Source organism: Hyaena hyaena, unplaced genomic scaffold, assembly GCF_003009895.1.
Source record: "Hyaena hyaena isolate Hyena2069 unplaced genomic scaffold, ASM300989v1 scaffold_731, whole genome shotgun sequence".
Lineage (NCBI taxonomy): Eukaryota > Metazoa > Chordata > Mammalia > Carnivora > Hyaenidae > Hyaena > Hyaena hyaena.
In genome coordinates this window covers 617806-645025 of record NW_024081360.1, presented here as the reverse complement: position 1 = coordinate 645025, position 27220 = coordinate 617806, and the positions used below count along the sequence as shown (strand labels likewise).

Genomic DNA, 27220 nt, shown 5'->3' with positions numbered 1-27220 from the left:
TCTTTGTTTTTTTATTATATCATTTATTTGGATTCATCTACTTTTCATATTTGTATATCTTTGACCTTTCATATTTGTACATCTTTGACCATGGTTTTTTGTAGGTTTTAACTGAAACTTAGTTTGATTTGTTTCAATATTTGTAGGTGAGGACATTGTGGGATAGAACCAGAAATGAAACCAAGAATGTAAAAGATTGTGAGATTTGGTTCTGAGTTTTTTGTGCTTTATTTAGTGAATCATTCATAATTCATTTAGATTTGGATGTGTGGTCATCTTTTTCAAGGCATTCAGACTTGTCCATCTTAGTTTTCCTGTTGGTAAAGTGAGAGACTAAATGGTTTCTAAAATTTCTTCGAGCTCTAAAAGTTTTGCTCTTCTAAGTAAAAATTGAATAGGTGTTCAAATATTTAGGTGTTGCTGTTAATAATAAAGTAATAAGACTCATTTTATCTTTTAAGCTCTCTCTATTTTATAAATAACTCCTTTAGGCACACATAAAACTTTGTTATCAACAAAAGTCAATTTCTTTCTCTTGTTTACCTAGATTTTCCTGGATCACCTCATTATAGTTCTTTCTGATTTGAGTGTATTATTGAAATAGATGTGGGGAGGCTGATAAGTAGATATAACTCAAATGTTGTCATGAAAGAACTTGTCAAATGATTTTTCTCAATAGGCTGCAAATGCATGAAAAAGTCAAAATGATAAATTTCTCGGTTAATGTGGTAGATTATTTTGCTCCCGATTAACATTTAGATCATCTTTGTTTTCATTTAAGTGCCAAGGATGACATTGATCTTGATGCCTTGGCTGCAGAAATAGAAGGAGCTGGTGCTGCCAAGGAACAAGAACCTCAGAAGTCAAAGGGGAAAAAGAAAAAGGAGAAAAAAAGGCAGGAGTTTGAGTAAGTATATATTAAATATATTTGATTTTTATTAGTTTTGGTATTAGACTCACTTATTAAACTAATTCGGTGCCTCAAAATATATTTTAATCCTTTCTAGTGAAGATGATATCCTGAAAGAACTGGAAGAATTGTCTTGGGAAGCTCAAGGCATCAAAGCTGACAGAGAAAGTGCTGCAGTAAAGGTGAAAGACCATTGTTAACTATTCTGCTTTCCTAGTACCAATTTTAGGGAGCTGCCTTTGGAAGCTTTTGAGCAGTGTGAATATGTTAGTTAAAAGTTTCTATAGATTCTGATGCCAAAGGAGGAAAACAATTTTTAGGGAAGAAGTATGTTGTAAAACCTGTCACACATACAAAGATTTTATTTGGAAATTCAAAGGTATTTTGTGGCATATTGCTTGTTCATAAAATTGGTACATTTAGAGAGAAAATGTTTCCTATCTCTATCTCCAGTGTTCTGTGTTCTTTCTTTTTCATTCTTTGAGTTTGGATAACCTCAAAGTAATTGGAAAGTGATAGACCTATATTTTTTCCATTCAGTTTCCTTGTAGACTTGGTATGCATTTGAAGAAGGTAGTAAATGTGGACTGATGATTAGTATTTGCTTCAGAGCACCTGGATTCTGAAATTTACAGTGAATGTGAAATGTGCCAGAGGCCTAGGCTAGTTTCTGGTACTAGGTTGAGTTTTATATTCTTGATAAAACAACCTTCTTTTGAAGTTATTTTGAGATTTTTTTTCTATGTGTACTTAATAAAGTACATGATTGAGGAATCTCACTTATTTTAAAACTTAAAGTATAACTGTTAATATTTTTAACAATGGAATTTTTTTAGCCAACAGAAAATAATGAAGAAGAATCCACCTCAAAACAAGATAAAAAAAAGAAAGGACAGAAAGGCAAAAAACAAAGTTTTGATGATAATGATAGTGAAGAATGGGAGGATAAAGATTCAAAATCAAAAAAGTCTGCAAAGCCAAAAGTGGAAATGTACTCTGGGAGTGAAGATGATGATGACGATTTTAATAAACTTTCTAAAAAAGCTAGAGGGAAAGCTCAGAAATCAAGTAAAAAAGGGGATGGCTCAGAAGATGATGATGATAATAGTAAACGAATTAAAGAACGTTCCAGAGTAAATTCTTCAGGTGAAAGTGGTGATGAATCAGATGAATTTTTGCAGTCTAGAAAAGGACAGAAAAAAAATCAAAAAAATAAGCCAGGTCCTAATGTGGAGAGTGGAAATGAAGATGACGACTCCTCCTTCAAAATTAAGACAGTGGCCCAAAAGAAGGCAGAAAAGAAAGAACGGGAAAGGAAAAAGCGAGATGAAGAAAAAGCAAAACTGCGGAAGCTGAAAGAAAAAGAAGAGCTAGAGACCGGGAAAAAGGATCAGAGTAAACAATCTCAAAAGAAATCTGAAGAAGCAGCTATAAAATCCAAAGTGACCCTTGATATTGGAGCAGTCCCTGCTTCTGAAGAGAAAGGAGAGACTCCCACAGCTGCTGAAGGTTGGTAATATTATCAAAGAAAGGGCTGTAGGCTTGGATTCACAGTCTGAGTTTTGCCCCAAAGTCATTTTTTTTTAAGTTTATTTATTTATTTTGAGAGAAAGAGTGTGTGCGCTCACATCTACACAATCAGGGGAGAAGCAGAGGAGAGAGAAAATCCCAGGCAGGCTCTGTGCTGTAAGCATGGAGCCCAATGGAGGGCTTGATCTCACAGATTGTGAGATAATGACCTGAGCGGATGTAAATCAAGAGTTGAACACTAGGGCGCCTGGGTGGCTTAGTTGGTTGAGCGTCCAACTTTCGCTAAGGTCATGGTCTCGCGGTTCGTGGGTTCGAGCCCCGCGTCGGGCTCTGTGCTGACTGCCAGCTCAGAGCCTGGAGCCTGTTTCAGTCTGTGACTCCCTCTGTCTCTGACCCTCCCCTGCTCATGCTGTCTCTCTCTCTCTCTCTCTCTCTCTCCTAGAAATAAATAAAAAACAATAAAAAAAAAAGAGTTGAACACTTAATTGGCTGAACCACACAGGTGTCCTAGGCATTTTGTTTTTTGGCCTTGGTTATAAAGGGACTTAAATTGTAAGAAGAAGCCTTAAAAATTTTTTTTAATGTTTATTAATTTTGAGACAGAGAGGTGAGAGAGCGTGCGCGCGCGCAAGAGAGAGCGCGCGCAAGTGGGAGGGGCATTGAGGGAAGGAGATGTAGAATCTGAAACAGGCTCCAGGCTCTGAGCTATTAGCACAGAGCCCGATGCTGGGCTCGAACCCACAAACTGTGAGATCATGGCCTGAGCTGAAGTTGGACACTTAACCAACTGAACCACCCAGGTGAGAAGAAGCCTTTTAAAAATTACATCTAGGGATGCTTGCATGGCTCATTGGTTAAGCATCCAACTATTGATCTCAGAGTTGTAAGTTTAAGCCTCATGTTGGTCTCCAAGCTGGGCATGAAGCCTACTTTAAATAAATAAATGAATGAATGAATAAATAAAATACTATTATAAATAATCTAAGTACTTTTGATTTTCATTGTTAAGTGTGTGTGCGTGTGTGTGTGTGTGTGTAGTAAAATGTCTAAAATTGTGTACAGACTAGGAATTTTATAGAATTTCACTGTGAAAAACAATTTTGCTGCTGATACTGGAAGGTTCATAATGATAAATTTATTCCTTTTGATATCTCTGTCAGATGTAATGGAATTCTTTTCTGTTTTTAAAAACCCAATTCAGTCTGTGAAATGGAAAAGCAAAAACATGCTAAAATTAGTTAACATCTTTTAAGCAACAGTGAGGCAAGTTTTTTTTTTTTTGACAGAACCAATTAATGAAAAGAAGCTTTCTATCTAGAATTCTTCTTTTTCAGAAGGAGAATAAAGATCAAGTGATTGGTACTGCTATTTTTTTAAGACTAGAAAGCTTTTAACGGAAAAATTGACATCTTTTTTAACCAAATTTGTATTAACTAGACATCTTTGAAGAGTAATACCACAAAAGCAACTTCATAAACTTTAATTCTTTAGCATAATGCTGTAGAGTTCTTGGAATATAGTTATCTATATTTTTATATTTTATTTTCCTAATATCTCCTTAAGGTAGGCATCATTCCTATTACCCTCTTTAAAAATTTTTTTTTAATGTTTTTATTTTATTTTTGAGAGAGAGACAGACAGAATATGAGTGGGGGAGGGTCAGAGAGAGAGGGAGACAGAATCTGAAGCAGGCTCCAGGCTCTGAGCTGTCAGCACAGAGCCTGATGTGGGGCTTGAACCTATGAACTGTGAAATCATGACCTGAACCAAAGTCAGGTGAGCACCAACTGAGCCATCTAGGTGCTACTAAACTAACTACTAAATTTAGGCAAGAATTCAGATACCCTGGATTAAGTGATACATTAGATACAGTATATCATTTTCCTGCTGACTGGATCCTCCTGTCTTCTTGGATCCCCCAGGATAATTTAGAGCAACAGTAGCATTGTAGGTTTCTAAGGAGGCCAACATGGTTGTTTGGAGCTGTTCTGTACCTCTTGGTATGGCTAGAGACCTATCCTGCTGCTGGCATCAGCCTCGGCCCAGTATGGTGTTTGAATTCTGGGGGTTGCTTATCACTGCCTTAGGAAACAACTTTTTAAAAAACGTATTGCCTGTTCTTTTTTGGTAGATGATAATGAAGGAGACAAAAAGAAAAAAGATAAGAAGAAAAAGAAAGGAGAAAAGGAAGAAAAAGAGAAGGAGAAGAAAAAAGGGCCTAGCAAAGCCACAGTTAAAGCTATGCAAGAAGCTCTGGCTAAGCTTAAAGAAGAAGAAGAACGACAGAAGAGAGAAGAGGAAGAACGCATAAAACGGCTTGAAGAATTAGAAGCCAAACGTAAAGAAGAGGTATGTTTTCATGAAGTTGTGTTTAATTTAAAGTCTGCTCTGTAAGACATCTTTAACATTCTTATTCTAAAAATGTCATAGTGGTATGGTAATCAATTACATTATTATTCTGATGTAAACAATAAGATGTAGTAGTATAGAAAATTCTACCTTTTTTCCTCAGATGCAGAAGTTGGGTATATATCCTTGCCAATACTTAGTCTACTGTCATGTGATGTTAATTCATAATTATTATGTGCAACCGTTAAATTATTTTGATTTGTGACATCTGGGTATCTCAGTCACTTAGGCATACAACTCTTGATTTCAGCTCAGGTCACGATCTCACAGTTTGTGGTTTCAAGCCCTGCATTGGGATTCTTTCTCTCCCTCTCTCTCTATCCCTCCTCTGCTCATGTTCTCTCTCTCAAAAATAATTAAGTAAACATTGAAAAAGTATTTTTTTTCATTTGAATATTCATAATGTAATACTTTGCATTTATTTCAAGAGCTTTGTGTTCTTTACATTTAAATTTTATAATTAAGTCAATACAATTTTTGTGTGATATGTACTTTTATGCAGGAAAGACTAGAACAAGAAAAGAGAGAAAGGAAAAAGCAAAAAGAAAAAGAAAGAAAAGAACGCTTGAAAAAAGAAGGGAAACTTTTAACTAAATCTCAGAGAGAAGCCAGAGCGAGAGCTGAAGCTACCCTTAAACTTCTGCAAGCTCAGGGTAAGTAGTATTCGAACAGTCTAGAAGGTTCTGTCATGCATTTATAGGTCTGTAATGGTCAAAAGGAGAGTAGAATTAAGTCAGAGAATTCCTATGAACATGCTCTGGAAAAAGTCAAATAAAAATGTAAAGAATAGGGACACCTGGTTGGCTCATTTGGTAGTGCTTGCATCTTGTGATTCCAGGGACATGAGTTCAAGCCCTATGTTGGGCATAGAGCTTACTTTAAAAAAATATAAAGAATAGATATGATAATTACATCATTTAGGGAAGTGACTTCTATATGATGATGAAAATTTATGTGTAATGATAGCATGTCTGTGAATAAGTTTTTTTGTCCCCTCCAGCAAAGATAGAGAATACAGTAAAATGAATCACCAAGAACCTGTCACTCAGTTTCAACAATTGTCAGTATTTATGGTTCTTGATTTGTCTGTCTTCACTGACTTTTTTCCTGGAGTATTTTATTTTATTTTATTTTTTATTTTTTTAAATTTTTTTAATGTTTTATTTATTTCTAGGAGAGAGAGAGAGAGACAGCTTGAGCAGGGGAGGGTCAGAGAGAGAGGGAGTCACAGACTGAAACAGGCTCCAGGCTCTGAGCTGGCAGTCAGCACAGAGCCCGACGCGGGGCTCGAACCCACGAACCGCAAGATCATGACCTAAGTGAAAGTCGGACGCTTAACCAACTAAGCCACCCAGGCGCCCCCTGGAGTATTTTAAAGTGAATTTTAAACACCATGTTGTTTTACTCCTATTTTACTTTAGTATGTATCTCTTAACAAGTAAGGATTTTTTTTTCTTTTTTCTTCTTTTTTTTTTTTTTTTGGTAACATTAAGTAGAATTCGTGTTACATTTAATAAAATTAATTCCTTGGTGACATGTGGTTTTCTGTCTACGTATAGTTTTTCCCCTTGTCGCCATAGGGTTTTTTGTAATTTATCTGTTTAAATCAGGATCCAGATTAGATCCACACATTGCATTTGGTTATGTCTGTCTCTCACTGATACTGTTACCCATCCTTGGTTTTGGTATGCCATTTATTAGTTGTAGATACTGGGTTATTCTTTAGAATTTCTCATATTCTGGATTTACCTAATTCCCTTCTCCTGGTTTTGGCTAATATACTTCTCTGTTAAAATTTCTTAGATCTAGTGGCTTGGCTCTTCCAAGTGGTACTATGTAGTTCCTGTTGCCTCATGTCCACAGGCATGTGATCTGGTTGTCTCACTTTTAGTGATGCCAGGATTGGTTATTGGGTTTGGGTATTGGCAGCTTTGTCCATTATACAAGTAATCCAGTGATTTTTCACCTAATAATTTAATATCCAGTTGGTGATCATTGCCTGTATCAAGTATCTCATTAGGAATTGCAGAGTTACTCTGCAATTATTACAAATATTCTGTCACTCCTTTTACATTTATTAGGTATAATCTTTGTTTAAAGAAAAACTTTCACTGAAATATAGTTCATGCAGGAAAGCCAGGATAAGTGCTTAATTCTTTTCCTTTATTAATCTTCAGAATAATAAATTGGTGTTTTAGCAACTTCCAAAAGTGATCAGTGAGTGTAATTTTGTTTTTTGGCTCTGTATTGTTTTGTTTTAATGGGATTTTATATAATTGATATGTTTTTACCTCATGAAGTCATTTATATTTTTTAATACTCAAGTTGTCCCATCTTTGGCCAGCGGGACCTCATTTAGGTTGGTCCCTCTGATTTTTCCCACACAACTACAGTATTCTTTGACCTCTTCCTCACTTTCTAACACAACAAGGTGTCTACAGTACATCTTACACATTTTCTGCCTTAGACCTGGAATCACCTGTTTGTACAAAGAGCCCTAGTTCTTTTTAGTTTAGAGACCATAATCTGGATGGATAATTATGTTTTTGACAGATGAGATGATTTAAAATAGTTTCTCTTCTCCATTGAGTAGAATATATGGAGACCTCTCCAGTTTCTTGTTTTTATATTTCACAGATTTTTATATGACTGATTTTGGTGCTTTTGCTATAATTACAGTAGTAGGTACCATTTATTGTGTATTTATTGTGTGACCGATACTGTCATAAACCTTTGACATTGTCCCTTTCCTCATAAGAATCTACTAGGTGTTTTCATTCCCATGATATAGATGAAGAAATAGAGACTCTCAGTTTAAACATTGCCCAAGGTCATGGAGCTGAGATTTAAACTGATCTGTGTGACCACCTCTTTATTATGCATTGTGTGTTCAGCTGGCAGCAGTAAATATAGAGAAACATAGTACTTGGATCAAAAAGTTTATTCTTAATTGGGGATGTGGTTTTTCAAAATGAAATTAGAGAACAAATATGAGTACAACTAGTACCCAGATAAGAGATTTGACTGGTGATTATCTAGAAGGCTAAAAGACCTCATGAAGAAATTGGAATGGGACCAAGGAGGGAATAATTTGCCATTCTTAGAAATGTTTTATGGAGTAGTTTGACTTGCACTTATGAGATTAGATGAAAATTAAGTAGACACTGCCCCCAATATGGGTCTTGAACTCATGACCCTAAGATCAAGAGCCAGCCAAGCACCTCCCCCCATAATTAAACCACTAGGACAGATTTGGAGGAGATGGTCTCTCAATTGGCATCTCTCCCCCTAGTCTCTTATTTTTCAATAGTATTGCTCAATATTTGCCCTCTTAACTAATTTCCTATTGTTTATTGATAAAAAGTCCAATCTTGTTAGCTTGATACTAAAGGCCCTCCACAGTCTACTCATTGAGTCATCTCATAAAAAGAAGTTACAGTGTTTTGTTTTATCTTATCTTTCAAAGCTATCTTGTTGGGTAAAGATCAGGTACCACATTCATTACCTAGAATAATATAAAACTTTATATTAATTGAACCCAAAATGTATTTGAGAGTGTAGGTATCTGCAGATGTTTTCAGATAATTACTCTGAATTGTGTAGCAGATAGCATTTTCAGTCAGTTCAATTGCCTTTAGCCTATTAACTACTAACCATATAGCAAGTACTTTACAAATAATTAACTCCAGGCAAAGAGTTTCTGTGAGAATTTGATTGTAATTTGATTGTAATGTCTCAGTTTGCAAGGTGAATGGAATATCTGAACACACACACGTTGATGTTGACTGCATATAGTAGTCAACATATAACAGTTTATGAAACATCCCCTAATCGGAAGAATGGTCTGTTGATTAAGGTCTGCTGTGTTGTTGGGACCACCCTTCAGCTCATCTAACCTACAGTTTCCTTCCCACATCCCTGCTTCTGCTTACTAGATGTGGGCTGCTGGGCAGGGAAATCTCTGGTTATCTGGATTATCTCCATATTGTCAGCTGGCTTTATCCTTTTACTTTAGTTTGCCTGTCTTACCAGACTGATAGCTTTGGTTTTATAATTCTGACCAGTCTCATTACTCACATACATGCCTTCATTGAGTACTTTAAAGTTAAGAACATTTTAAGCGATTTCCTTCTGTTAATGACTTCATTCAAAACCCCACAATAAATAGCTTTTACTTTTGTCTTATAAAATTTCTGCCCTGTGTGAGACTGTGTCAGTAATCCAGCAGATGGTGAGGAACCTCTCTTAGGAGTTTGTCATAGGAATGGAGAGGAAGGATTTTAACAGAGAACCATTCCACGTCTGGGATTTACTAGTAACTGTTGACTGACGAAGATGTATTCTCTTCAGATTCAGTAATGTTACTTGCAAATCAGATCTAACATTGGTTTGTACTGCCATGTCTTAATTTGACAAAATTTATTTGTTTACCCTGTTTAAGAGAAAATACGAAATGTTCAAAACTGGATACTAAGAACCATGAATTCAAATAAAAACAAATTTGTGATCTAATGCTAACCTTTTCATTTTGGATAAGTCACTTCCTCATTGAATCATACTTTTGACAGCTATGAAACTGGCCATGGTTGAAAAAAAGTAGACTTAATGACTTTGTTTTGTAATGGTAATGGAAACTTCTTTTATACTTAGTTTTAGTTTTTTATTTGTATTATAACAAATTACCACAAATTTAGTAGCTTAAAAAGACACAAAATTTATTACTTTAAAATTTCTAAATCAAAAGTCTGATGTGAGTCTCACTGGTTTAAGCTGTTGGCAGGCCTACATTCCTTTCCGGAGTTTCTAGGGTAGAACCACTTCTCTTGTTGTCTTCTAGAAGTGCTTGTATTGCTTGGCTCATGACGCCCTTCTTCCATCTCAGAGCCATCAGTATTACATAATGCTGACTATTTTTCCATAAGGCGCATCATCCTCTAACTTTAGCCTGTACCTCAGTGAAAGATTCTTCATTTTTAAGGGACTCATACAATTGATTAGGTTGGGCTCACCTGGATGATCCAGGATACTCTCTCATCTCAAGGTTCTTAGGCTAATTCACGTCTGCAATGTTTTTTTTTTTTATTTTTGCCATGTTAGGTAACATATTCACATGTCCTGGGGATTAAGACATGGATGTCTTAGGGCAGTGGGAGGCATTATTCTATTTACTACATACTTACTTTCATTTTATTTGTGAGTTTATTACAAAGAAAACATTTTGTGAGTGTCATGTTTTCACTGTATCTTTCAAAGATCAAAATCTCTTGTTTCAGTAGAGATCAGTGACCACATTACTCTGAAACATGCTGGAGGTTACTTGATGCTATTTATTTGCCATGTCTTGTTACTTTAGTGTTTAAATTTGAGAATTCAAGCCAAACAAGGCTGATTAATTATAATTATGATCAAAAGACATATAAATAGCATATTTTTCATTACTACTAAAGTATTTGGAAGATTAGGTATTAAATTAGGATCTACTTTTAAATTTGTTTCTGTCAGATTGTTAGAGGCCTGCATTCTGAAGTGAAAAGAATAGATTAAAGGTAGAATTTTCCTTTTTTCAACTGTGGATTCATTTTGGCTTTTCTACTTTTTTGTTGTCTGTTTCAGTTGTTCATAGCCCAAAATTTGTGGAGTAAGTAGAGATAGTGGAGGTTTTTGTGGACCTTTTGAGAGATGTGGGAACAGGAGTTCTAGAATTTGTCCTTTTAGCTGTGAAATTCTTTATTTAAAATTTTTTTAAAGTTATTTATTTTGAAGCAAGGGAATCAAGAGCAAAAATAAATGATTGGGACCTCATCAAGATTAAAAGCTTCTGCACAGCCAAGGAAACAACCCAGAAAATTAATAGGCAACCAACGGAATGGGAAAAGATAGTTGCAAATGACATATCAGATAAAGGGTTAATATCCAGACTCTGTAAGGAACTCACCAAACTCCATGCCCGAAAAACAAACAACCCAGTGAAGAAATGGGCAGAAGATAGGAACAGACACTTCTCCAAAGAGGACATCCAGATGGCCAACAGACACATGAAACGATGCTTAGCATCCCTCCTCATCAGGGAAATACACATCAAAACCACACTGAGATACCACCTCACGCCAGTCAGAGTGGCTAAAATGAGCAAATCAGAGAACTCTAGATGCTGGCGAGGATGTGGAGAAACGGGCACCCTCCTACACTGTTGGTGGGAATGTAAACTGGTACAGCCCCTCTGGAAAACAGTGTGGAGGTTCCTCAGGAAACTAACAGTAGAACTCCCCTATGACCCAGCAATAGCACTGCTACGAATTTACCCAAGGGATACAGAAATGCTGAGGCATAGGAGCACATGTACCCCAATGTTCATAGCAGCACTCTCCACAATAGCTAAAACATGGAAAGAGCCTAAGTGTCCATCAACAGACGAATGGATCAAGAAGATGTGGTTTATCTATACCATGGAATACTCCATGGCAATGAGAAACAATGAAATCTGGCCATGTGTAGCAACATGGATGGACCTTGAGGGTGTTATGCTGAGCGAAATAAGTCAGGCAGAGAAGGACAAATATCATGTTTGCACGTATAGGAGGATTAGGAGGAACTTGAGGGAGGAACAAGGGGGAGAAGAAGGGTGGAAGTGGTGGGGGAAAGGGAGAGAGGCAAACCATGAGAGACTCTTGAATGCTGACAAAAACTGAGGACTGATGGATGTGGGGAGGGAGGGGGGCATGGGCATGGAGGAGGACACTTGTGGGGATGAGCACTGAGTGTTATGTGGAAACTAATTTGACAATAAACTATTTGTAAAAAAGAAAAAAAAAGTTATTTATTTTGAGTGTGAGAGTGAGAGCTAGGAAGCACAAGTAGTGCGAGGAGCAGAGAGAGGGAATCCCAAGCAGGCTCAGCATTGTCAACACAGAGCCCTGCATGGGGCTTGGTCCCACAAACCACGAGATCATGACCTGAGCCAAAATCAAGAGTTGGACACTTAACCCACTGAGCCATCCAGGCGCTGCTGTAAAATTCTTAAATTGCTTTATTCACTTTCAATTTCAATTGAGTGATCATTATATTTAAAACAGAATGGTGCTTTCATAGGTACTTCTTTTTGAAGAGAGGAGTCAGAGAAAGGGTCTCTGATGTCTGAAGAGGTTTTTGTTTGTTTGTTTATTTACTTTTTTCTCTTGGGGCCAAATGGCAGCTCCACTTACGTGGAACTTCAAAACATAAAGGGTAAAGTTCTGAGAGGACCTCATCTTCTTGGCCAGAGGGACTAGAAAAGGGGGTTCCTGGGAGCCATAGAGCATAGGGGAAATTGCAGGGTAGGGGAGCAGTGACAGAAGAATCTACAATTCTGTTGATGAATGGATACAAATCCTAGGCTTACTGTAAGTTCTGTGTGTTTAGAAGAGACCCAAAGAAGGATAGCCTAAACTTTAAGAACTGATCCATGATATAAACTAGTGCCCAAGACCCAGATTTACCTCTATGGCTCATGTATGTACCAGCTAAAATACCATTCTAAGTATACTGTGGAAAGTCAGTTATAAATATTCTAATTTCTACAGCAGCCATTAAATAAGATTAAAACTAAAAGTTAGTAGATATATTAAAAAGGAAATCTAAAATATATTCACATAATGCAAAAGAAAGCAGGAGAAGGTGAAAAGAGAAATGGAAAACAGAGGTAACAAACCAAATAATAAAATGATAGACCTAAAATGAACTATATTAATAATTAAAATGTGAACGGTCTAAATATGTTAATTATATCTTTCTTCTTTTTAATGTTTATTTAATTTTGAGAGAGAGACAGGCGAGGGGCAAAGAGAGAGGGAGACACAGAATTCGAAGCTGGCTCCAGGCTCTTGAGCTGTCAGCACAGAGCCTGACACAGGGCTTGAACTCACAAACATGAGATTGTGACCTGAACTGAAGTTGGTGCCTTAACCGACTGAGCCACTGAGGTGCCCCTAAATATATTAATTAAAAGAGGCAGAAACCAGGAGCCAGCTAGGTATGTGCTATCTACAATAAATCCACTTTACATATACTGCTATAGATAGAATGGTAAAAACAGATACCAAAAGAAGGCTGGAGTTGTTATAGTAATCCGAAGTACTTCAGAACAAGTAAAATTACCAAAAATAAAGAGCTACACTGCATAATAATAAAAAGTGAACACCTCAGAAATTTAAAATAATCTTATGTGTATGTACCTAACCACAAGTTCACAAACATTCACCAAGATAGACCATTTTTGGGGAGCCATAAAAATAAATGTTAAAACATTTAAAAGATTTGAAATCACACAGTGCTTTGGGGGGACCAAACCAGAATTAAACTAGAAGTGAATAAAGAAATGTATCTATAAAATCAATAAATATTTGGAAATTAAACCACACTTCTTAACCCCTGAGTTCAGTAAGAAGTCTTACTGAAAATTAGAAAGTATCTTGAATTAGGAGGGGTGCCTGAGTGGCTCAGTTGGTTAAGAGTCCGACTTTGGCTCAGGTTGGACCTCACGGTTTGTGGGTTCGAGCCCCACGCCAGGCTCTGTGCTGACGGCTCAGAGCCTGGAGCCTGTTTCGGATTCTGTTGTCTCCCTCTCTCTCTCTGCCCCTCCCCCACTCATGCTATCTGTCTCAAAAATAAATAAACTATTAAAAAAAAAAAAAGGAAGTGTCTTGAATTAGGAAAAAAGAAGGTAAATACAGCATATTAAAATTTGTGGGATACAGCTAAAGCAGTGCTGAGAGGGGGAACTTATAGTATTAAATGTTGGTTTTAGAAAAAGAAGATTTCAGATCAGTAGTCTAAGCTTCCCATTTAAACTAAAAAAAGAAGAGCAAAATAAGCAGAAAGAAAAATGCAGAAAACAATGCAGTATAAAACAAGACTTAATAGAAAATCATTGAAGCCAGAAGTTAGTACTTTGAAAAGATCAATAAAAATGATAAACTTCTAGATTGGCTAGGTAGAAAAAAGAGACAAGACACAAATTACTGATGCCAGTAGGAAAGAGTGGGGAGGGATATCATCATTATAGATTTCTAGATGTTAAAATGATGATAAGGCAATACTGTGAACAGCTCTCTGCTAATAGATTCAAATGCTTAGATAAAATAAGGCTATTCCTTAAAAGACACAAACTGTCAAAACTTACCGTCTGTCATGATGAAGTGAGTTTTATCCTGGGAATGAAGACTGGTTCCATTTGAAAATCAGTAAATGTGATTAAAGAAGCAAAACTACATAGATGCAGAAAAATTATTTGACAAAATTCAACATCCATATAGGATAGAAATTCACAAAGTAGAATAGTGATAGAAAAGTTCTTTATTTTGCTAAAAGAGATCTACAGAAAAACACACACTGTTGCACTTAGAGATAAATTATGGCTGCTAAACCCTAATAATGTTAATTAAGGCAAGGATGTCCACTTTCACCACAGTCATTCCACATTGTACTGGAACATCCTAGTGTGAGTAATTAGGGGAAAGAAAAAAAAGTAAAAGACCTACAGATTGGAAGGAAGAAGTAAAACTCTATTCACAGATGACAGTTGTTTACATAGAAAATACCATGAAATACCACTGAAAAAACATGAAACCCTGCAACTAATAAATGAGATTAACAAGGTTATAGATAGGGCCAGTATGTAAATACCAATTGTATATCTGTATGCTAGCTATTAACAACTGAAAGTCAAAACAGTGTTATTTACAATAGCACCCCACCCAAAAAATAAATTAAAACACTCAGTTATAATTCTAATATTTGTGGGACTTGTATGCTGAAAACTATAAAAAACACTGATGAAAATAATCAGAGACCTTTGTAAATGGAGAAGTGTTGCATTCATGGTTAGGAAAACTTGACATTGTTAAGATAATCAGTTCTCTAAAAATATCTGTAGATTCAGTGCAATCTCAGTTAAACTTGCAGCAGGATATTTTGTGAGTATCTAAAAGCTATTTCTAAAATGTGTATGAAAAGAGGAAGGAGTTAGAATGGCCAAAATAATTTTGAAAAGAATATACTTGAAGGACTCAGAATACTGTACCTGATTTTAAGACTTACTGTAAAGCTGTGGTCGTCACTACCGTGTGATAATGGCAAAAGCAGCAATAAAGACAAATCACCAGAATAGTCTGTATATAGTCAGTTTGTTTTTTCTGTCATAGGTAAGAGGCAATTTAGTAAGTAAAATACAGTGTTTGCAACAACTAATACTGGAACAATTCAGTATCTATATGCAAAACCAAAAACCTGAAAAAACCAAAAGCGTAGTTCTAAACCCAGTTATATAAAAATTAACACAAAAAAGATCATAAATCTAAATATAAATGTACAACTACAAAACTGTAAGGGAAAACAGAGTCTTTGTGACCTTGTGTTGGTGATTAGGTTAACTTAAAAAGCATAAATTCATAAAAGGAACAAATTTGAGGAAGCCCAGTTAAAAACTTGCTTTGCAAAAGACACCATTGAGAGAATTCAAAGACAGTATACCTCAAAATCCTATATTGGACAAAGGATTAATATGCAGAATGTGAGAAGATAACTCTATTCAACAACAATAGAAAAGCAACAACCCTATTTAAAAATGGGCAAAAGATTTGAACAGACACTTCAAGAAACTATTATCAATGAAAAGAATGTTTAACATTAGTCATTATAGAAACTCAAATTAAGACCACAATGAGCTTTCACTACATATTTATTGAAATAATTACATTTAAAACATCTGTCTTTTTCTGGCAAGTATGCAGAACAGTAGGAACTCACCTACTTTACTGGTTGGAATGCAAAACTGTAAAGCCAATTTGGAAGACAGTTAGCAGTTTCTCACAAAATTAAACACATACTTACATAATGTCCCATCATTCCTTCTTCAGAATATTTACCACAAAGAAATGTTCACATAAAAACTTGCATACAAATGTTTGTAGCAGTTTAATTCGTAATTGTCAAAAACTGGAAACAACTCAGATGTCTTTCAGTCATCTAAAAAAATAATGGAACTGTACTTAGAATGGAATGCTACTCACCAATAAAAAGAAATGAAGTATTAGTACAAACAACAATGAGGATGACTCTAAAATCCATTATGATGACAATAGCCCAGACTGTAAGGTTTCATTTCTGTGATATTTTGGAAAAAGTAAATCTTCTGGGATGGAGAACAGATATGTGGTTGCTAGGGGTTAAGGATGTGTATAGGATTTGACTACACAGAACAACCTAAGATGATGGAATTGTTCTTTATCTTCATTGTGTTAAATAATTCTTCTCATCTGTCAAAAATCAGAGAACTGGATACCAAAAAAGTAGAATTTTAGTGTACGTAAATTTTAGAACGCCTCACATAAAAAACAGATTTTTCCATGAATGTTCTTTTATATTTCAGTGTGTATATCTCTGGGGTGAATGAAATGTTACCTTTTCAAGTAGCATTTCTTAAATGATACTCAAATAGCATAAATCTCAACATTTTCATTCTTACACTTAGGTGTTGAAGTGCCATCAAAAGACTCTTTGCCAAAGAAAAGGCCAATTTATGAAGATAGAAAGAAGAAAAAAACACTACAGCAGCTGGAAAATAAAGAAGGTTTGTATACAAAGTGACCAATATATAAAAATATTCTGTGTGCCTTTCTCCTACAACATTAAAAATAATGTCTTTTAAAGAAACCACAAATCAGAATTACATATTGACACTTAATGTCTTATACCTTTTTTCCTGTTATTGTTAATCATTCTCAGCTGATATAAATGATAGGTTAATGGAAAAGTGCTTTCGTTTGAAAAACCTAGATCGTACCTAAGAACCATTAATTATTTTTTCTTTGTTTCCTTCTCAGCCTTTTGTAATTTTACGTTCTATTCCTTGAGCAGAAAGAAAATCTCTTTCCTGTAATATATATGATATTTAAACATTTTCTAAACTTGCTAAAGAATTCATGTTTGTACTACTGGTTTTTATTCGGTACCTACCAGAGTATCCTAACAGAAACTATGCACTGAAAAAGTATTGTTAACTTGGTTTCTGCCTTGTTTTCAGTATCTGAACCAATAGAATTAAGTGCTGCTGTTGAAGTTGTAGACCAAGGAGTACCAGAAAAGGAAGAGACACCACCTCCTGTTGAACCAGGCCAGTAGCACTGACTAATTGCTTCCTATTAAATAGCATTGGTGTGTCAGAAGTTGTATTAGTCATTAACGTGGGGAAACCAAATATCTGTCAGGATGGTCTTTTTCATACTTCTTTTCTCTAAGCCATTTTTTTCCACTTCCATTTTGAAAAATTGTAGGAAACTTGAATCAGTTTTCTTTTGAGTAGTGTCAGTAAAATGTAGGGAGGATAGAAGTTTTTAGATTTTTTTCTGATGTTTTTATTTATGGGTCAGAAATCTTAGGTGGTGCCAAGTAGCGTGAAGTTCTTTCTTTAATCTTTTGGAAAAAAAATTGGTAGCATTTTAATGAGAACTTTTTAAGAGTCATACAAATTGATGTTTTTAAACCTCCTTATAGGTCAGCTTTTATTTACTGAATCAGTAAGAGGATTCAATTTATTCATTCTGTGTGTGTGTGTGTGTGTGTGTGTGTGTGTGTGTGTGTTTTGAGGTTGGAGAGAAATCTTTGCCTTTTTTTTCCTTTAAGGTAAACATTGTTCTATTTCCTTAGACTAGATATTGATAGAGCCAGAGCTAGCTAAATGTATAGTAATAATATCAAGAGAATGTCCACAGTTTAAAGGTTGGAGTGGGAATAAAAAGCAAGAGAAAGTCAAGACTGACCCACACTGGTGAAAGATATCATTTCTGGTTCCTTTCCTTCTTTTCCTCTTCTGTTCTTAGTATAAAAAGGGTCATTTACTTGGTACACCTCAGCCTAACATAACATTAGAGGAATTAGGTTGATATGTTTAATAGCAGTCCATTATTTTAGGTGACATTTGTAACATTAGGAATAATTGCTAATTTAGAAGGATGTTTGGGGTACATGGACCTGACTCATTTCCTCTTCCTTAAGATGATTCAACCAAACTTGTTGTCAGGTAATAATTATTACAGAGAAGCAAATACCACATGTCCTTTGATTTGAGAATAGCTTTGCTTTATTGGATTTCATAAAAAAGTCTCATTAATATTGAGAGTATTAAATCTTTAATTTGAAATTATACCTTTCTGGATACTTTTGGATTGCCAGCAGATACTCTCTTACTATTTTCAACTGGAGTAGAGATACAGCTTTGTACCTGTAGCTATATAATTTAAGTAGTATTTATATGTCCCTGTAGAGGTTAAAGCAAAAAAAAAAAAAAAAAAAAGTGGTAAATTCTTCAATATGAAGTAGAAGTTTGAAAGATAAAAATTAAGATGCAGTAAACAGTCTCCTCATATCTGCAGGGGATATGCTCCAAAACACCCAATGGATGCCTTAAACTGCAGATTGTACTGAATTCTATAGTATGTTTTCCCCTTTACATACATACCTGTGGTAGAGGTTAATTTATAAATTAGGCACAGTAAGAGATGAAGAGCAACAAGTAATAACATGAACAATCAGAGCAGTGTATTGTAATAAAAGGTGAATGTAGTTTTTTTTCTTTTAAAATATTGTACTGCATTCACTCTTCTTGTGATGATGTGATGTGATAAAACACTCATGTGATGAAGTGAGATGAATGATGTAGGCATTGTGATGTAATATTAGACTACTGTTGACCTCCTGACCATATGTTAGAAGGAGGATTGTCTGCTTTGAGATCACAGTTCACTATGGGTAACTGAAAATGCAGAAAGCAAGACTTTAGATAAGGTTGGGGGACTCTTGTGAAATTTCATTTTTGCTCAAGAACTGAGGAGTATGATCATCTGCTCTTTTCTAAATCTAACAAAACATGTAAGTGTCAGTTTCTAATATTTCAATTACATCAAATGTGAAATCTAGGTTAAGTGTAATTTTGTATATTCAGAAATCTAGGTAATTGTGCAGCATTTGGAAATAGTAAGTTTATAACACGCTAGCTGTAGTGAAAACATAGTTACAAAGACAATGAGAGTATATGTGTGTATTTGCATAATTAAAGCATTTTTAATGTCAGCATAATTTTCCAATTTTTTCTAAAAGTAATTCCTTATTTCTAGATGATTTCTATGTCTTTAACAAAAACCTTTATTTACAGAAGAGGAAGAAGAAACTGAAGATGCTGGATTGGATGATTGGGAAGCTATGGTCAGCGATGAGGAGAGAGGAAAAGGTAAATAGCTCATAAGTACACATTGATAAATCTCGTGGTTATTAGAAGTGTGTATATTTGAAAGAATGGTCAGTCTTCTGATTATGAAAGCCATATGAACATATCTGAGAATAAAAACCAGTCTTGATTTCTCTATTGCCATGGTTCCCAAATCCTCATGTGGATCCTCATTTTATGAGTAAGTGGTTTTTCATAAGATCCCAGTATTTAAAATGCATTTTTTTTTTCAGGGGTGCCTGGATGTCTCAGTTGGTTGTGTCCTGACTCTTGATTTTACCTCAGGGTGTGTTCTCATGGTTCATGAGTTTAAGCCCCATATCGGGTGCCTGCTTCGGATTCTCTCTCTCCCTCTGTCTCTGCCCCTCCCCTGTGTGCACACACACACTCTCAAAAATAAACTTTGAAATATGTATACATATATGTTTTTTTTTCTGAGTAGTGTTATAAATGGGATTAGGTTATTAAAGGTAGCCTACCAAAAGCCCCTTTAACTTAAAACTTAATACGAAGATAATGCAAGTAAATAGTGCCTAATCAATATGAATAAACAATTTTTCTGTGTTATTACTTTGTTATTATGGGTCTACTTCCTTTGATTTTAATTTTCTGTTTTTTTCCCCCTAACTTCTTAAGATGGATATTTGGGGTTTTCTTGTTTGTTTTGTTTTGTTTTTTTTAGAGTTTTTTTCCCTTAATATATGTGGGTTTTTATCTTTTGTTGAAGTTTTTGTTTTAATTCCAGTTAGTTAGCATACAGTGTTCTCTTAGTTTCCATTGTACGATATAGTGTTTCAACAATCCCGTATATCAACTGGTGCTCATCACAGCAAGTGTACTCCTTAATCCCCGTCACCTATTAATCCGCCACCCCATCCGGCCTCTGGTAACCATCAGTTTGTTCTCTGTAGTTAAGAGTCTTTTTCTTGGTTTGTATGTTTCTCTCTTTCGTATGCCCTTTGCTCATTTGTTTTGTGTCTTAAATTCCATGCACGTATGAGTAAAATCATATCATATTTGTTTTTCTTTGACTGATGTATTTCGCTTAGTGTTAGACACTCTAGCTCCATCCATGTTGTTTTTGGAAAATGCCAAGACTTTATTGTTTTTGCCCAGTAGTGTGATTACTGGATCATAAGGTAGTTCTATTTTTAACTTCTTGAGGAACCTCCATATTGTTTTCCACTGTGTCTGTACCAGTTCGCATTCCCACCAACAGTGGAAGAGGCTTCCTTTTCCCCCACATCCTGGCCAACACCTAAAACATGTTTTTAAAACTAAATTTTTTTAAGCACTGCTTTAGCCAAATTTTACAAGTTCTGATATTATTTTAAAATTTTCATTTTAATATGTTTTACCTGATTTATAGAAGTGTAGTTTTTAATTTACAAAAGTGGGATTTTCTGATTATTTTCTTGTTTCTTCATTGAGATTAGACAATATAAATGGTTCTACCTTTTGAAATCTGTTGAGTGGGGTGCCTGGGTAGCTCAGTAGGTTAAGCGTCTGACTTTGGCTTAGGTCATGATCTCATAGTTTGTTTGTTTGAGCCTTGTGCTGATAGCTCAGAACCTGGAGCCTGCTTTGGATTCTGTGTCTCTTTCTTCCTCAGCCCCCTCCACTCTTGCATGCTGTCTCTCTCTCAGAAATAAATAAGCATTAAAAAAATTGAAATATGTTGAGAATTAATTTACAACCTAACACATGGTTGATTATAGTAAATGCTTAATATGTGATTGGAAGGAGTTTATATTCTGCAGTACTTGTGTGCCTTGTTCTCTATAGAGTTACCCTTGAACATGGGTTTGAACTCTAGGAGTTCACTCGTGTGCAAATTTTTTTCGGTAAATTTGGTGTTATTTATATTTTTTTTCCTTTAGATTTTATTCATTGTTATTTCTCTGGTTTAGTTTATTGTAAGAATATAGTATATAATACAGATAGCATAGAAAATATGAGCTAATCAACTATGTTATTAATAAGCCTTAGAGTCAGTGGTATGCTATTAGTAGTTAGGTTTTTGAGGAGTCAAAAGTTATACAGGATTTTCGACGATGGAGGGCATCAGCATCTCTAACCTCCACGTGGTTCAAGGGTAAACTGTTAATCAGATTTGCTTATCATTTTGTTCAGTGTTTTTTATTCTTTTTTTCTGAAGTGCCTTTTTTTCTGTTACTGAGAATGGTGGGTTAAAATCTCCTGCCATAATTGTAAATTGTCTGTTTATCCCTGAGTTCTTTTAATTTTGCTTAATATATTTTAGTGCTATATTATTAGGTGAATACACTTCATTTTTTGATGAATTGATGCACTGATTTGTTATTCTTTTCTGTTTTATTTATATTTTATTTCTAGTAATGCCTTTTGCCTTAAAGTATACTATATGTGATATTAATATGGCTCTACCAGCTTTGATTTACATATTCTTTTTCTATTTTTATAACTTTTTTATGTCTCCTTAAACAGCACATATTTGAGATTTTTAAATCCAGTTTGTCAATCTTTATTTTTACCTAGACCACTTAGCCCATTACGTTTAAACCTTGATGTAGTTAATGATGTGTGTTTATTATCTTATTTAGTCATTATTCTGTTTCTTTTTTTCTTCCTTCTAACCATGTTTGGGGTTGGGTTTTTTGTTTTGTTTTGTTTTTTAAATTCCATATTTTTCTCCTTCCATGAGCTTGGAAGTTGTATACTTTTCCACTTTTAGTGGTTACTTTAGGATAAAAATAATCCTTTTTAACAAAAAATATTTGAACTATTAGTGTTTAATGTTTCCCTCTTTCCAGGGTACACATGAACCCTCTATTCTTTCCATGGAATGCATGAACATTTATCCACTTCTCAATTTATATATTAGTATTCTTATTTATTTTAATTCTGTTTTAAATCCCATAATAGCTTAGCTTAAGTTTACTCATACTGTAAGCTTTTTGTTGTGTTTCATTTTTTTTTTTTTTTGCATCTCTGACCTTCCACTTGAGACTTTTTCTTGCCTGAAGAACACCTTTTAGCATTTCCTTTAGTATGAATCTGTTAGTGAGGCATTCCATTTTTGCTTTTCTAAAAATACCATTATCTAATCTTAATTCTTGAAGGGTGTATTTATTGAGTGAGGAACTCTTTGTTGAAATTCTCTTTAACATTTTAAAGATACTATTCCCTTGTGTTAGCTTTCATTGTTTCTGTTGAAAAGTCAGATATCAGCCTAAAGTTTTAACCTGTCTTTGGCTTTTAGCAGTTTTATTATGATGTGGCCAGGGTCAATTTCCTTTTATTTATTCTGCCTGAAGAACTTTGTCAATGTATGGTTTTATGTTTTTATCCATTTTACAATGTTGTGAACCATATTTCTTCTCAGGGATTCTAGTTATGCCTATAATATACCTTCCTATTATATCAGCGTGTCATCTTTTCTGTGTATTTCACCTAATTGAATCTCCATGGTTCTTTCTAGATTGTTTCTTCTGATCTGTCTTCTGGTTCACTAATTTTCTCCTCATCTGTTTTTCCTTTCCTGTTAAACCCATCTTTTGGGTTCCTAGTTTTGTCTCCAGTGTTTTCTAGCTTTAGATATTCCATTTAACTATTTTTTATAGTTATTTGCTTTCTAAAATTTTAAATCTTCTCTTTTGCTTCCTGGATGTTAGAAATATGGTCAGTTTTAAACTTTGGTTTTAAAACCTCGATGTTTTGTGGGTTTCTGTATGCTGGCTTCTATCATGTGAATTGTTTTTTCAGGTGACTCATTATTTTCATATATTGGACTGGATATTATACTTATAAAAGTGTAAAAATAATTTGGATGGTGTTTTCTTTCTCCAGAGAAAATTTATGTGTACAATCCACCAGGAATTGGAATGAACTAGCAATATGGCATCATCTTATTCCAGATTTAGAATTGATAAAATCTGGAGGTGACTGGCCAGTTAACAGGGGGTCCTGTTTATTTTCTGTTTATTCTAACTGTTAGGGTGCAGTTCTCCAGGATTTCACTGCATAATAAAGAATGGTCTACCTTACCCCCCTGAGTCCTTAATAGACCCAATGCCTGAACCCCCTAAGCACTGTTTAGCCTTTCACCTTCTCCAGAATCAGCAAATGACCATTGCTTCTCTTCCTTTGTGCTAAGATCAAATGCAGAATCAGCAATGACTCCAAGAGAAAGAAATTCTAAGCATTGTGTTGCCCTCACTGTGTTCCTTTTCTGTCTTTAGGTTGTCTGAGTAATATATTAAGTTTTTACCATTAAATGGCAATCTTCATTGTAGAATGTTGACCAACACTTTGCTTTCATAATGGATGAAAACAATTTAGCATTAGTGTTTTATAATGTTACTGCCTTACTTAGTGTACCCTTAGTAGTAGTATTTCCCCTTATAGAAATCCAGTTTTAACTTTCATTTATTTTAAAATCTTTTTTCCTAAAAGAAGAAAACACAGTGCATATAGAAGTAAAAGAAAACCCTGAAGAGGAGGAGGAGGAGGAAGAGGAAGAGAGTGAAGAGGAAGAGAGTGAAGAGGAAGAGGAAGAGGAAGGAGAAAGTGAAGGCAGTGAAGGTGATGAAGAAGATGAAAAGGTGTCAGATGAGAAAGAAGCGGGGAAAATGTTAGATAAAAAATCAAGTAAAGAAATGAGTTCAGACTCTGAATATGACTCTGATGATGATCGAACTAAAGAAGAAAGGGCTTATGACAAAGCCAAACGGAGAATTGAGGTATTTATTTTCCCATTTCTCTTTACTCCTTTCCTCTCCACTCCTCTGGGATCATTAGAACTGTACTCTGAAGTAAAGACAATGTAGTAGTGGCATGAGAACAGATAATACAGGTGAATGAAACAGAACTGAAAGCCCAGGAATAAACCCTCATGTTTCTGATTTTTGATTTGTCAAAAATGCCAAAGCAGTTCAGTGGGAAAAGGATACCTTTCTCAACTAATGATGCTAGTTAAATTAAGGAAAAGGGTTTAGTCTCTCACCTCACATCATGCATAAAAGTTATCTTAAAACAGATCAGAGATAGAGCTAAAGATGTAAGAAACTAAAGGTATAAATTTAGGGAAAAAGGCAGAACAAAATATTTATGACCTTGGGGTAGACAACAGGTCTTTGACACTGATCTAACCCAAGGACCTTACTCCCTCATCTAAGTCATAATGGTATACTGCTTAATTGTTTATTTCTTGTTTTCTCCAAATTTTGATGTGCTCTTTGAGTGATGGTTTATCAATATGCAGAGATACTCTGAGCATATACCCTCTAGTCATAATCACTAGTAACTAGTGTTTGTCTTGTGTATTTTAGGTCAGTCACTGTGAGTCGTTGGATTACTTTAGTTGTTTAAATCTGGTGGGTTAATGAGGTATCTTACTAGTAAAACGTACATAACCTAGCAGACTTTTATATTTTTCCTATGTAATGCAGTAGACTTGAGGATTTTCTTGAATTATGTCCGCTTAGTATAAATAATACAATAAAGACTAGTTTGCTTGAAGATGCAAAACCATTTTAAAGCTAATTTTAGTGTTTCTATTTAAAACGGGGTGCCTGGGTGGCTCATTTGGTTGAGTGGCCAACTCTTGATTTTGGCTCAGGTCATGATTCCAGTATTGTGGGATCAAGTCCTGCATCAGACACTGTGCTGAGCATGGAGCCTGTTTTAGACTCTCTCAGTTTCTATAATAAAAAATATATATTAAATATTTTTTTCATTTATCCTAATTTTTCAATTTTTTGTTTTAATAACCTGTATATCTGTGTTTGCCTCATTTTTCTGTAAAGTCTACAAAGGGATACGTTTTCAGAATTTCTTAAGAAGGCTTGTTGTTATAAGTTGGAATTTCTTACTCTATCACTATTGACAGTTTTAGGCCATATAATTTTGTTGTGGAGGACAGTCCTCTTCATTTGGGATGTTAAACAGCATCCCTGCTTTCCACTGACTAGATACCAGAGCCACTCTCTTCCCATTGTCATTACAACTGCTGCTTCCCACAGCACATAACTCAAGCCAGCTCCCTTCTCTTTACCCATTTGTGAGAGACAGTTCTTAATATGATCATTTAAGAACAATGGGTGTAAAGCAGAAAGTAAAAGTTTCCCCACTATCTCACTTTAGACTTGTTCATAGTGCTGTACACAAGCTTCAAGTTTGTTTTTTTTTTTTTAAACATTTATTTATTTTTGAGAGATAGAGAGAGACAGAGCATGAGCAGGGGAGGGGCAGAGAGAAGGGGAGACACAATCCAAAGCAGGCTCCGGGCTCTGAGTCGTCAGCACAGAGCCCAGTGTGGGGCTTGAACCCACAAACCATGAGATCATGACCTGAGCCTAAGTCAGATGCTTAACTGACTGAGCCCCCCAGGCTCCCCAGAGCTTCAGGTTTTTAAAAATGTTTAATTAAAACTAAGGGGTGCCTGGGTGGCTTAGTCAGTTAAGCACCTGACTCTTGATTTCAGTTCGGGTCATGATCTCATGGTTCGTGAGATTGAGCCCCACATGGGCTGCCTGCCAACAGCGTGGAGCCTGCTTAAGATTCTCTTCCTTTCTTGCTCTCTCTCTGCCCCTCCCCCACTTGTTTTATGTCTCTCAAAATATAGACATTAAAAAAAACGATGTTAGATAATAAATTTTGTAGACACATATTCTTTTTTTCACATAATATGCTATGGACCTCTTAGCACAATAGTTTTTTTAAGCAGCCCTGTTGAGATCTACATACTAAAGAATTGATCCATTTTAAGTGTATAATTCAGTGACATTTTGTAAATCAGAGTTGTGCATCCATTGTCACACCTCACCTTTAGAATATTTTCATCACCGCAGGAAGATTTCTTACACTAGTTTGCATCATTCTCTATTCCTAGCCCTATACATAATACAACAGTTCCTATGCCCACCCTCCCAGTCCCCCCATTTACAGTTTTGCTTTCCATGGTTTTAGTTACCTGTAGTCAGCTGCATTCTGGAAGCAGCTGATCCTCCTCCTGATGATGTATTGTCAGGAGGTCAGTAGTAGCCTAATACTGTGTCGTTCATCTCATTTCATCTCATTACATAGGCATTTCATAATTTCACATCATCATAAGAAGGGTGAGTGCAGTATAATAAAATACTTTGAGAGAGACCAGATGTACATAACTTCTATTGCAGTATATTGTTATCCTTGTATTTTACTACTATCGTTAATCTTTTACTGTGCTTCATTTACAAATTTATCATTGATATGTATAGAAAAAAATATATAGGGTTTGGTACTATCTGCAGTATCAGGCATCCACTGGGGGTCTTGGAATGTATCACCACCCCTTGAATAAGGAGGAACTGTTGTAAATTCAGTCATATAATATGTGGCCTTTTGTGTCTGGCTTATTTCACTTACCCTCTTTATCTATGTGGTAGCTGTATCAGAATTTTGTTCGTAATTATTGTCAAATAATGTTTTGTGGTATAAATATACCATATTTTATTCCTATCAGTAAAGGACATTTGAGTTGTTCCCACTTTTTGGCTATTATGAATAGTACTGTTATATATATTTGCATATGAATCTTTGAATGGAAGTGTATTTTCATTTTGGGGGGGATGTATTCCTAAGAGTGAAATTGCTGGATAATATGGTAAATTTGTCTTTATTTAACTTTTTCAGAAACTGCTAAACTCTCTTCCAACAGTTACAGATTCCAACCAGTTGAGGGTTCTCTATATCCTCGCTAATAAACTTAGCCTTTGTCTTTTCAATTATAGCCATTCTAGCAGATAGGAAATAGTATATCTTATTGTGGTTTTAATTTGCATATCTCTGATGTTGAACATTTCTCAATTTGCTTATTGGCCCCTCCTGTTTCTTTACTGGTGAAACACATACTCAAATGTTTGTCCATTTTTATTATTTGTCTTTTTGAGTTGTTAACAGTTCTTTTGGTTTTTTTAAAGTTTCTTTCAAAGTGAATAAATTTTTAATTTTGTTAATGTCGGTTTATCAAAATTTGCTTTTATAGAGCATGCTTCTAATGTTGTAGTAAAGCAGTCTTTGTCTAACCTAATGTCATGAATATTTTGTCCTGTTTTCTTTTTTTCCTAAATTTATGCCTTTAGTTTCTTCTATCT

General features: G+C 35.1%; 1 protein-coding gene across 2 annotated transcripts in view; it reads left to right on the top strand.

Moving 5' to 3' along the window:
* The window catches only part of EIF5B (eukaryotic translation initiation factor 5B), a 91054-nt gene that overhangs the window by 29385 nt on the left and 34449 nt on the right, over positions 1-27220 (top strand). The window contains exons 2-10 of one of the 2 annotated variants that reach the window (XM_039217990.1): positions 782-907; positions 1008-1092; positions 1747-2419; positions 4572-4789; positions 5352-5502; positions 16356-16454; positions 16908-16997; positions 19035-19109; positions 23544-23827. In XM_039217990.1, the coding sequence (XP_039073921.1) occupies positions 782-907; positions 1008-1092; positions 1747-2419; positions 4572-4789; positions 5352-5502; positions 16356-16454; positions 16908-16997; positions 19035-19109; positions 23544-23827 (1801 nt within the window). Of the gene's footprint in view, positions 1-781; positions 908-1007; positions 1093-1746; positions 2420-4571; positions 4790-5351; positions 5503-16355; positions 16455-16907; positions 16998-19034; positions 19110-23540; positions 23828-27220 lie in introns of both variants that reach the window. The other variant, XM_039217989.1, reaches the window with a different exon arrangement.